The sequence below is a fragment of the Leucopleurus acutus genome, assembly GCF_964270905.1.
Source record: "Leucopleurus acutus genome assembly, chromosome: 18".
Lineage (NCBI taxonomy): Eukaryota > Metazoa > Chordata > Mammalia > Artiodactyla > Delphinidae > Leucopleurus > Leucopleurus acutus.
In genome coordinates, this window is record NC_139160.1 from 25,119,833 (window position 1) to 25,131,620 (window position 11,788).

An 11,788-nucleotide genomic window follows, 5' to 3' on the forward strand; every position below is an offset into this window, starting at 1 on the left:
GGCTTCAGTAGTTGTGGCACGTGGGCTCAGTAGTTGTGCCTCGTGGGCTCTAGAGCGCAGGCTCAGTAGTTGTGGCGCACGGGCTTAGTTGCTCTGCGGCATGTGGGATCTTCCTGGGCCAGGGCTCGAACCCATGTCCCCTCCATTGGCAGGCAGATTCTCAACCACTGCGCCACCAGGGAAGTCCCTTAGCTGGAATTCTTTTTTTTTTTTTTTTTCAATTTTTATTGCAGTACAGTTGATTCACACTGTTGTGTTAGTTTCAGGTGTACAGCAAAGTGAATCAGTTATACATATCCATATATCCACTCTTTTTTTTTTTTTTTTTTTTTTTTTTTGCGGTACGCGGGCCTCTCACCGTTGCGGCCTCTCCCGTTGCGGAGCACAGGCTCCAGACGCGCAGGCTCAGCGGCCATGGCTCACGGGCCCGGCCGCTCCGCGAGATGTGGCATATTCCCGGACCGGGGCACGAACCCGCGTCCCCTGCATCGGCAGGCGGACTCTCAACCACTGCGCCACCAGGGAAACCTCCACTCTTTTTTTTTTTTTTTAGATTCCTTTCCCGTATAGGCCATTACAGAGTATTGAGTAGAGTTCAGCTGGCATTCTTTAAAGAAAGCTTTCCTTTGTCTTTTCTCTCACTTTCTCTGAGTTGAGAGATAATTTAATCCTATTTGAATCAATATCATGATTCATGATTTCCCTAGGGGTAGGCATTCCCCCCCGGCCCCCCCAATAATTGATGTCTTTGGAGAATCTGCTTTAATTTGAAAGAATGTTGAATAGGGAGTTTGAGTGTTAACGTTAGAAACACAGAAACTGATTTTTGTTTTCAGGCATTTTATGTAACAGAGAAACGTTTATCCAAGGAAATGTAAATATTAAAACATCGTGTGAAACAAGGCAAAATGAAGATAGTCTAACTTAACGTATTTCCCAAACCTCTGTATTTATACAGATCATTTGGGAAACTTGCCGTAATACAGATTCTGATTTAGTAGGTCTGGAGCCTGTGATTCTGCATTTCCAGCAAGCTCCCAGGTGACGATGGTTGATGATGAGCCACAAACACCACTTGGAGTAGCAAGGATCTAGGACATCTGTTATTTAATTAATGAGTACTTTCAGTTGTTATACACTTTATTTTTGTACAGTGAGATTCAGTTAAACTCATAATCTTGCTTTATTCAGATAGACCTTTAGTCTCCTAAACTACAAAGATAAACTTGACATTTTTAACTTTAGTAGAAAAATATTAGGAATGAATATATAAGCCAAAGATAAATCAGGGTGCTTGTAAAAAATCTGGAAAGCCAAAGTTTTTTGCTTTATATGCACAACACCTTTGGAATATTAAGGAGTAACAAACTTTATTTAAAAAATAAACCTTAGAGAGATTTTAAAATTGAATTTGAAATTGAGTCAAGGGACCTCGGATCACAAACTACTACAGTCAACTAAAAATTAAAAGAAAATATTTTTAAAATCATAGACTCTAGTATTGGGGGCAACAGTGATTAGGAAGACATGTGTTGGCAGGGGTGGAGCTTTTGGGATGCTGGTAATGTTCTATATCTGGACCTGAGTGGAAGTTACAAGGGTGTATTCATTTTGTGATAATTGCATTTACAATTGAGTTAACTGAGTTTTGTATGCAACTGACAATTGCATACACCCTTGTAACTGCCAGCCCATTCAAGAAGAGAACATTTCCACTGCCTCTGGAAGTTTCCTTGTGCTCCTTTCCAGTCAATCCAGTAATCTGCCAACTCCCCCTCCCCCAACAGTGGCAACCTCTATTACGATTTTTATTCACCATAGCTTATTTTACTGTTCTGGAACTTCACATCAATGGTCATACGGTATGTACTCCTGTATATCTGGCTTCTTTGTTCAAAAGTTTTGATACTCATTTACAATATTGCAGGTATCAAGGGTTGTTTCGCTTTTATTTCTAAGTAGTATCACACTGTATGAATATACCACAATTCATTTTATTCATTCTTCTATTGATGCACATTTGGATTATTCCCAGTTTCGGCTATTATGGGTAAAGCTACTATGAACATCCTTGCACAGGTCTTTTTGTAGACATGTTTTAATTTCCCTTGGGCAAATGCCTAGGAGTGAAATTGTTGGGCATTTAACATTCAAAGAAACTACCAAACAGTTTTTCAAAGTGTATATATCCATTTATAGTCATAGTATTAACATATGAGGTTTCCAATGGCTCCCTATCATCACCAACATCTAGTATTCTTGATCTTTTTAAGTTTTGCCATTTTCATGGGTATGCAGTGTTTTCTCATTGTGACTTAAATTTGCATTCATCTGATGATGAACAACATGGAGCAGCTTTTCATATGTTTATGGGGTGTATGTATTACGAATATTTTTTCCTAGTCTCTGGCTTGCCTTTTTTTTTTTTTTTTGCAGTACACGGGCCTCTGACTGTTGTGGCCTCTCCCGTTGCGGAGCACAGGCTCCGGACGTGCAGGCTCAGCAGCCATGGCTCACGGGCCCAGCCGCTCCGCAGCATGTGGGATCTTCCCGGACCAGGGCACGAACTCGTTTCCCCTGCATCGGCAGGCGGACCCCCAACCACTGCACCACCAGGGAAGCCCTGGCTTGCCTTTTTATTTTGTTTTCACTGCTTTTTTGATGGGCAAAAGCTTGTAATCTTGTTGAAGTTCATTTTATCAATTTTTTAAAAAAGATTACTGGTTTTTTTTGTGGCCCAAGAAATCTGCCTACCTCAAAGTTACAGAGATAGGGTTTATGTTTTCTTTTAGCAGGTTTATCATTTTCCCTTTTCTATTTAAGTTTTCAATTTAATATTAAGACCCATCTCAATTTAATTTTAGTTTATGGTATAAGGCAGGGGTCAAGATTGTTTTCTGTTTCACATTGTGATCCAGTTGTTCCAACACCATTTGTTGAGAAGACTTTCCTTTCGCCACTGAATTTCACTGATAACAATGCGGTGTTTCTAAATTTAAAAATTCAGTTCCTTGGGCCACTGGCCACATTTCAAGTACTCAAGAGCTACGGGCGGCTCTGGATACTGGATGAGTCAGGGCAGACATAAAATAGTTACAACATTGCACAAAGATTTGTGATAGCACTATTCTAGAGCTTAGAGTACAGTACCACTAAATATTTTGGGTTCTGTGAACGGTAAACTAAACCAAATAACAAAGTATGGGCAGATATAAGGAAGGTAAAAATTAATCACTGAACTTATATTAAGTACCTAGAGTAGTCAAATTCAAAGAGACAGGAAGTAAAATGGTAGTTACCAGGGATTTGGGGGAGGAAGAAAGGAGAGTTATTATGAATGGGTACAAAGTTTCAGTTTTGCAAGATATAAAGAGTTCTAGAGATGGGTGGTAGAGTGATGGTGGCAAACCAGTGTGAATATACTTAATGCCAAAGCAATGAACAATTTAAAAATTGTTAAAATGGTAACCTTTATGTTAAGTATATTTTATCAACTTAAAAATTGTTTTTATTGCTTTTCCCCCAGCTGGTGTTAGTGCAGGAGAGAAAGCAATCGGTGTTACTAATGACTTAATTGTCTCTGGTGTACCTGAAGGATACCCAATGAAGGTACAGAAGAGATTTTGGAGCCCAGAGCCCCACTTAGCTTTATGTCTCTATCTCGGAGTATTTCCATTAGACCCTCATCAGCTAATAAGAAAAGAGAGAAAAACAATTTGAGAGTTATTCTGCTATATGTTATATACCTACTCATGTAATAATACTAAAGATTTCATTCATTAGGTTATGGTAACACATGGCAAACTAGCAGCAGGAGCAGTCTGGGTTTTTTTTTGTTTTTTGGCTGCGTTGGGTCTTTGTTGCTGTGTGCAGTCTTTCTCTAGTTGCAGCGAGTGGGGACTACTCTTCATTGCAGTGTGCAGGCTTCTCATTGTGGTGGCTTCTCTTGTTGTGGAGCACAGGCTCTAGGTGCATGGGCTTCAGTAGTTGTGGCTCACGGGCTCTAGAGCACAGGCTCAGTAGTTGTGGCGTACGGGCTTAGTTGCTCTGTGGCACGTGCTTTGCCACCAGGGAAGTCCCAGGAGCAGTCTGGTTTTTAAATAAAAGATCTCTAACTTAAAAAAACTCTAAGCCCTTGATTTTGAATATTTAAATGTTGATCAGTATATATGTATATATATAAAACTTCTGTAAGGCATAAACTACTATATTATTTCGAGGAATGTTAGAGCATGTATGAATACCAAGTCTTGAGGATCTTGGGCTTTTGTACAATACAAGGTACGTTTGTTTAAATATTTAAATTTTGGGACTTCCCTGGTGGTCCAGTGGTTAAGACTCTGCCTTCCAATGCAGGGGACATGGGTTCGATCCCTGGTTGGGGAACTAAGATCCCACATGCTGCAGGGCAACTAAGCCTGCACACTGCAACTACTGAGCCTATGCATTCTGGAGCCCGAGCACCACAACTAGAGAGAAAAGCCTGTGTGCTGCAACAAAAGATCCCGCGTGCCACATCTCAGACCTGATGCAGCCAAAAATAAAAATAAATAAATATTTGAAACAAAAAAACAAATATTTTAATTTAAAACTCTCATTAAAACGCCTTAATAAAGACAATTCCAGAATCTTCAACTGATTTGTGGAAATAAATGAAAGTAGTGTAATATTCCTATTAAGAAGTTATGAAAATAAGCTTGCTTCCCAGAAGATGCAGTGTTGATTTGGTGAGATGCCACCGTCTATGAATATGCCTGATTTGCATATTTAAGGCCATCTATAAATGCTGTTCTCTAAGACCTCATCTTTGTCTAAGACATCCTAATGAACCTACATATTGTTTAGTAATGAAAATACTGTAATACACTTCAGGACTTCCCTGGTGGTGCAGTGGTTAAGGAAACGCCTGCGAATGCAGGGGACACAGGTTTGAGCCCTGATCCGGGAAGATCCCACATACCGCGGAGCAACTAAGCCCGTGCGCCAGAACTACTTAGCCTGCGCTCTAGAGCCCGTGTGCCACAACTACTGAAGCCCACGTGCAGCAACAAAAACCCAACACAGTCAATAAATAAATTAATTTATTTATTTATTTAAAAAAATTATCAACCTGCCAATTCAGGGGACCCCGGTTTGAGCCCTGGTCCAGGAAGATCCTACATGCCACAGGAGCAACTAAGCCTGTGCGCCACAACTACTGAGCCTGTGCTCTACAGCCTGTGAGCCACAACTATTGAGCCTGCATGCCTAGAGCCCGTGCTCTGCAACAGAAGCCACCACAACGAGAAGCCCACGCACTATAACAAAGAGTAGCCCCTGCTCGCGGCAACTAGAGAAAGCCCAGCTGCAGCAGTGAAGACCCAATGCAGCCAAAAATAAATAAATAATATTGTAATACACTTCAGAACCTTTGAAAAGAAGCAACATTAAACACTGGAAGTTTTCTTTGCAGAAATTGTTCATGGTTTCAACTAAGTGGGTGCCTCATTTTTCATAAATTCTAGAAGAAAAACCAACACTTATTGAATCTTTACATTTTAGGCACAGTGTAAGCACTTAATTATTCTAATCAACAAATATTTATTGAAGCGTTCTAGGTCCTTCGCAGTTTATCTCATTTCATCCTCACACAGTCCTATGAAATACTATTACCCCCATTTTGCAAAGAGGGAAAAGTTCTCAGAGAAAAGTTACACAACTAATGAATACTAAAATGGGGCTTCTACTGTGGAGTTCAAACCCACAGCTCTAAACCGTCAAATCCGGGAGAATAAACGCTTCCCAATTCTGTTAGTCAAAACAGTCATGCCCCAGAAGCCTCGCGATATTACTCGAACTACTACTCCCAACGTGCAAAGCGGCTTCTGTGAAGCCGCCTAAGCGGCAGAGGCCGGAGGGCCTCGGCGTTCCTCGAGGCGCGGAAGGCAACCTGGGAGCCGTAGTTCTCCTGGACGCCTACCGGTATTGCCAGCGCGGCGGTGGCGGATCGCTCGGTTTCAGCCAGTAGGTACTGTGAGGGCGAGCTGAAGCGGAGAAAGGGCGCGGAACTGGAAACGGGTGAGTCAGGCACTGTCTGCGCGTTAAACAGAGGCGGCACCGCGGCGTAGGGTTGAGTTAAGTTAGCGCGGCCCCCGCGCAGTCTCTTTAGGGACACCGCGGTCTTAGCGTCAGCGAGCAGAGGGTGAGGAGGCGCCAGAGCCCGGTCCTTAAACCCGTACTCGTCCTCAGCTCTCCGCCAGCATCTCCACCATGCAGTCCCGGGAAGAAGCTCCGCGCTCTCGCCGCCTCGCTAGTCCCCGCGGCGGAAGGCGGCCCAAGAGGCTTTCCAAGCCCTCGGTTTCGGCTTTTTTCACGGGCCCGGAGGAGCTGAAGGACACGGCCCATTCCGCAGCCCTGCTGGCCCAGCTCAAGTCCTTCTACGACGCGCGGCTGCTCTGTGATGTGACCATCGAGGTGGTCACGCCTGGCAGCGGGCCTGGCACGGGCCGCCTTTTTTCCTGCAACCGTAACGTGCTGGCTGCCGCGTGTCCCTACTTCAAGAGCATGTTCACCGGCGGCATGTATGAAAGTCACCAGACGAACGTGACCATGCACGATGTGGATGCCGAGTCCTTCGAGGTGCTGGTCGATTACTGCTACACGGGTCGTGTGTCATTAAGTGAGGCCAACGTGCAGCGCCTGTACGCCGCCTCCGACATGCTGCAGCTCGAGTATGTGCGTGAAGCCTGTGCCTCCTTCCTAGCCCGCCGTCTTGACCTGGCCAACTGCACGGCCATCCTCAAGTTCGCCGATGCCTTCGACCATCACAAGCTGCGATCACAGGCCCAGTCGTTTATAGCCCACAACTTCAAGCAGCTCAGCCGCATGGGTTCGGTTCGGGAGGAGTCTCTGGCAGATCTGACCCTGGCCCAACTGCTGGCCGTCCTGCGCCTGGACAGTCTAGACGTCGAGAGTGAGCGGACAGTGTGCCACGTGGCGGTGCAGTGGTTGGAGGCGGCTCCCAAGGAGCGGGGTCCCAGCGCTGCAGAAGTCTTCAAGTGTGTCCGCTGGACACACTTCACCGATGAAGATCAGGATTACCTGGAAGGGCTGCTGACCAAGCCCATTGTGAGGAAATACTGTCTGGACCTTATCGAAGGAGCCCTGCAGATGCGGTATGGTGACATGTTGTACAAGTCTCTGGTGCCAAAGCCAGAGAGCAACAGTGGCTGCAGCTCTCTTGTGTCCATGGCAGAAAATCCACCCCAGAGGCTGGGTATGTGTGCCAAGGAGATGGTGATCTTCTTTGGACATCCCAGAGATCCCTTTCTGTGCTATGACCCATACTCAGGGGACATTTACACAATGCCATCACCTTTGACCAGCTTGGCTCACACTAAGACTGTCACCTCCTCAGCTGTCTGTGTCTCTCCAGACCATGACATCTATCTGGCCGCCCAGCCCAGGAAAGACCTCTGGGTGTATAAACCAGCCCAGAATAGTTGGCAGCAACTTGCTGACCGCCTGCTCTGCCGTGAGGGCATGGATGTGGCATACCTTAATGGCTACATTTACATTTTGGGTGGGCGAGACCCTATTACTGGAGTTAAATTAAAGGAAGTGGAATGCTACAGTGTTCAGAGGAACCAGTGGGCCTTAGTGGCTCCTGTACCACATTCCTTCTATTCCTTTGAACTAATAGTGGTTCAGAACTATCTTTATGCTGTGAACAGTAAGCGCATGCTCTGCTACGATCCTAGCCATAATATGTGGCTGAACTGTGCTTCTCTTAAACGCAGTGACTTTCAGGAAGCCTGTGTCTTCAATGATGAGATCTATTGTATCTGTGACATCCCAGTCATGAAGGTGTATAACCCAGCCAGGGGAGAATGGAGGCGCATTAGTAATATTCCCCTGGACTCTGAGACCCACAACTATCAGATTGTTAATCATGGCCAAAAGTTGCTCCTCATCACTTCTACAACCCCACAATGGAAAAAAAACCGGGTGACTGTGTATGAATATGATACTAGGGAAGACCAGTGGATTAATATAGGTACCATGTTAGGTCTTTTGCAGTTTGACTCTGGGTTTATTTGCCTCTGTGCTCGTGTTTATCCTTCCTGCCTTGAACCTGGTCAGAGTTTCATCACTGAGGAAGATGATGCACGGAGTGAGTCTAGTACTGAATGGGACTTAGATGGATTCAGTGAACTGGACTCTGAGTCAGGAAGTTCAAGTTCTTTTTCTGATGATGAAGTCTGGGTACAGGTAGCACCGCAGCGAAATGCACAGGATCAGCAGGGTTCTTTGTAAATATTTTGAAGTACTAAGATGTTTCTACTGCTATGGAATATATCTTAAAAAGATGTCCTTTTCTTTTCTGGAAAAAAAAATTGATTAGGGCTGCACATTTGGCTTAGAAAGGGTAATGTGTGAATTGCTAATGTCATGTTACAAAGTTTAAACAGTCCGTGAAATCAACTATATAATGATATACTGTGCAGAAAGCCCAGATTAAAGTATGCAAAACAATGAACCATATAATTGATTAGAATGCTTGGTGGTTTTCTTCTTTGTTCAAGTATTTGTTGTACCAGTGAATCGTTTTGATTAGTTACACTGTTTATATTTTGATTATCTAATTTAGTCTTGTTAGTTTTTAAATTCTATTTAGTGTTGTGAGGAAATTAGCTTTTTAATTTTTATATAGAAAATTGGACTAGAAATTGTTGGTAGGGTTTTGAAGGTTTATATCTTCCTTCAGAATAATGAAAGTAGTAGATTTCCCAAATTTTCAAATAGTCAGTTTTTAGGATTCTAAGTTAATACAGTTTGTTAAAATTTGGTTTGGTGTTCTTCTCTTCTGCAAAGAAAAAAATTGGACATATATATTAAGGTTATTAAAGAGTGATTTCATTTTGATAATGTGCAGAATGGTCTTAAGCACTCACAGAAAGTAAGAAAAAAATCAGGATTCCACTGTTTTAAAAGAAATTTTATTTTTGGAATATAAAATGTGTATTTGCTAAATATGACCATTTTTCTATCTTAAAAAAGACCCATTCTGGTAGCATCACCAACTATTTAGACCCTTCTAAACCAAAAGCAATAGGTAAGTTGCCATATTTTTTCATCTATATCTGATACATGCTTCGTTGAATCAGGGGAACAATCGTTTTTTTCACTGGACATGTGATTGGGTAATGTAAATTTTTATCCGTTGGTCATGCCTTGTCTTAAAACGTTTATATGCTCTCCTACAATATTTTGGCTGTATAGTTTTGCTGTTTGTCTTAGAGGATTCTTTAGCAGGAAGTGACTTTTGTGAGTCGATACTGGTTTTGAAAATATGTATAAGCTAAAAACAGTGTTTTATTGAGATCAGTAGTAGTTATTGTGTCTATCAACTCTAAAATCCAGTGCCAGAAGAGAACTTTAAAACTTTAAGCTGTGTATAGAATTGTTTTATGTAGCGTTGAAATTTTCTGTCAGTTTTGTAAGTCACTGTAAATGATTATCAGCTTGAAGCTATTTTTGTATTAAAAGTTGACAGTTAAAGAACATAAGTGGATGATAGCATTTGGGGCCAATAGTGAAAGTATGTTTCCTCTAAAATACTTCCCTAAGCAGTGGTGTACATGGTTATTTTATTAGGTTATTTGTATCTGTCCTATATTTCTCTGTGAACCATGCTCCAGTCTGTTTTTTGTTTGTTTTGTATCACCATAATAAGAGAAGGTCTAGAAATAGAGACTAAATTGCACAAAATTGACATTGTTAAATACGAGAACATATAGGTGCTTACTTTTGAGGGTCTGTTAATACATATGGTTGTCACAATACATATACACGATAAATGGTGTATATATACAGATGCTTATGTTCTATAAATTTTTCTATACCCACTTAGTTTATCTTCTTGAATCTTTGTTCAGTAACATGCTAATTCCTCTTCTATGTTTATTCTCTAGTGACCAAATGCTAACATTTTTTCACACTGGCAGAGTACTGAGGTGTGAATTTTGAATAAGAAAAGGGAGGGAGAGAGAAAAGGGTTTAAAAAAGCCAAACACACAAATAATGTTTTCTTAGCCATTTTGATTGGCCACCTGAAGAGTCCACAGGACATTTCTGTTCAGCATTATTTAGTGAAATAAGACTCTCACCCTAGCAGCATGTGTTCCTTCAAAACAGCAAACATGCTTTAGTTTTGTTTGTCCCACATCAGGGGTGTCAACAAGCGCTGCTCTTAACATGGAAAGCTGTATCTTAATAGTATTTTTCGACCGACTTTTCTTCACCAATAACTTCTTGTTGATAGCTTTTTGTTTTGTAAGGTCAAAATAGGACAATGCTGGTCTCAACCACATTATCTGTCTACGGAATTAGGGTATGCAACCAGCTGATAAGAGACAGATTCTCTAATGTGTCATTCTCAACCTCTGAGTTAGGTATAAGCTAATTAGTAGGAAAATATTGGTTTACAAAGAGCTTTTCTTAGAAAGGATTTTGGTTTCATGATATGTTTGTGAATTAGGGAATAGATGTTAATTAACCTTGATTTTATAGATAAGTGATTTGTACATGGTTAGTTACAAATAAAACTGGCACTAGAACCCCAGGCCTTCTGACCTCTTAATTTAGTTTCTGCTAAATGTACAAAACCCTTGCTTACATAGTGAGTGACACAAGTAGCAGTGTTGAAATCCCTTCATCACAGGAAAGCGCCTTTGTCTCAGTTTTACAATTAATTGACACAAATTTTAGCAAATTCTCAATATAATGTCATTTGCAGGATTACTATTTATAAGACTTCGAATGATCTTATTTTTTGTCTCTGTCTGCCTGAAGTCTGAAAAGCTCAGAGAACCCAAATTATTTCAAATAATTTAAATATTCAAACAGTTAGCATTGGTATTTTCAAAAGTATAAAATATAAGACTAATTTAGCAAATAACTTAATTTGGGTTTAGGATTAAATTTAATGTCCTTCTATCTCCTCTAGTTGAGCAGTGTTGTTTTGTTTTGTTTTGTTTTTCTGTTTTGTACCTGGATCTTATTGAGAATCTGATGAAAGCTTTTTGACCCATTCCCCAGAAAAATGTACATGTTTATGATTTCATAATTTCAAAGAAGTTATGACACTTCTGCAGCTCATCCACACACCCAGGGTAAGAACACTGTGACAGTCCCAAGAACACTTCAACAAAAAGGAATTAGCATTTTGCACAAGATATATTGCTCAAATGTTTGTAAGGGGGGAAGGGCATTATTAAAATAGACCTAAAGCAATCATATACATTTACCATCTGAAAGGGATGTGAATATTAATGGGTACCTCAGAACAAAGGCAAAGTTGACACTTGTGAATTTCAAATTTCCTCATGATGATTAACATAAGGACAGTTAAGTAAATGTAAGCGATTTAAAGTAATGGGTCAGGGCTTTCCTGGTGGCGCAGTGGTTAAGAATCCGCCTGCCAATGAGACATGGATTCGATCCCTGGTCCTGGAAGGTCCCACATGCCGCGGAGCAACTAAGCCCGTGCGCCACAACTACTGAGCCTGCGCTCTAGAGCCCGCGAGCCACAACTACTGAGCCCACGTGCCACAACTACCGAAGCCCGCGCACCTAGAGCCCGTGCTTCGCAACAAGAGAAGCCACTGCAATGAGAAGCCCGCACACTGCAAGGAAGAGTAGCCCCTGCTTGCCACAACTAGAGAAAGCCTGCGACCAGGAACAAAGACCCAACGCAGCCAAAAATAAATAAATTTTTTTAAAGTGTATAAAATATGTTACATTAAAA

The 11,788-nt window shown here is 41.7% G+C and overlaps 2 protein-coding genes across 2 annotated transcripts in view; both read left to right on the forward strand.

Annotated features, from left to right (window-relative positions):
- The window catches only part of MTRF1 (mitochondrial translation release factor 1), a 52,360-nt gene extending 51,386 nt beyond the window's left edge, over positions 1-974 (forward strand). Inside the window, exon 12 of the transcript XR_014326916.1 lies at positions 959-974. The gene's annotated coding sequence lies outside the window, so the exon portion shown is untranslated. The remainder of the gene's footprint in view (positions 1-958) is intronic.
- Positions 975-6,048: 5,074 nt separating this feature from the next.
- Positions 6,049-10,824, forward strand: KBTBD7 (kelch repeat and BTB domain containing 7). Its single transcript, XM_082859671.1, has one exon. It carries the CDS (start codon positions 6,250-6,252, stop codon positions 8,293-8,295), a length of 2,046 nt encoding a protein of 681 aa, XP_082715797.1. The 5' UTR covers positions 6,049-6,249; the 3' UTR covers positions 8,296-10,824.
- The last annotated feature ends 964 nt before the right edge of the window (positions 10,825-11,788 follow it).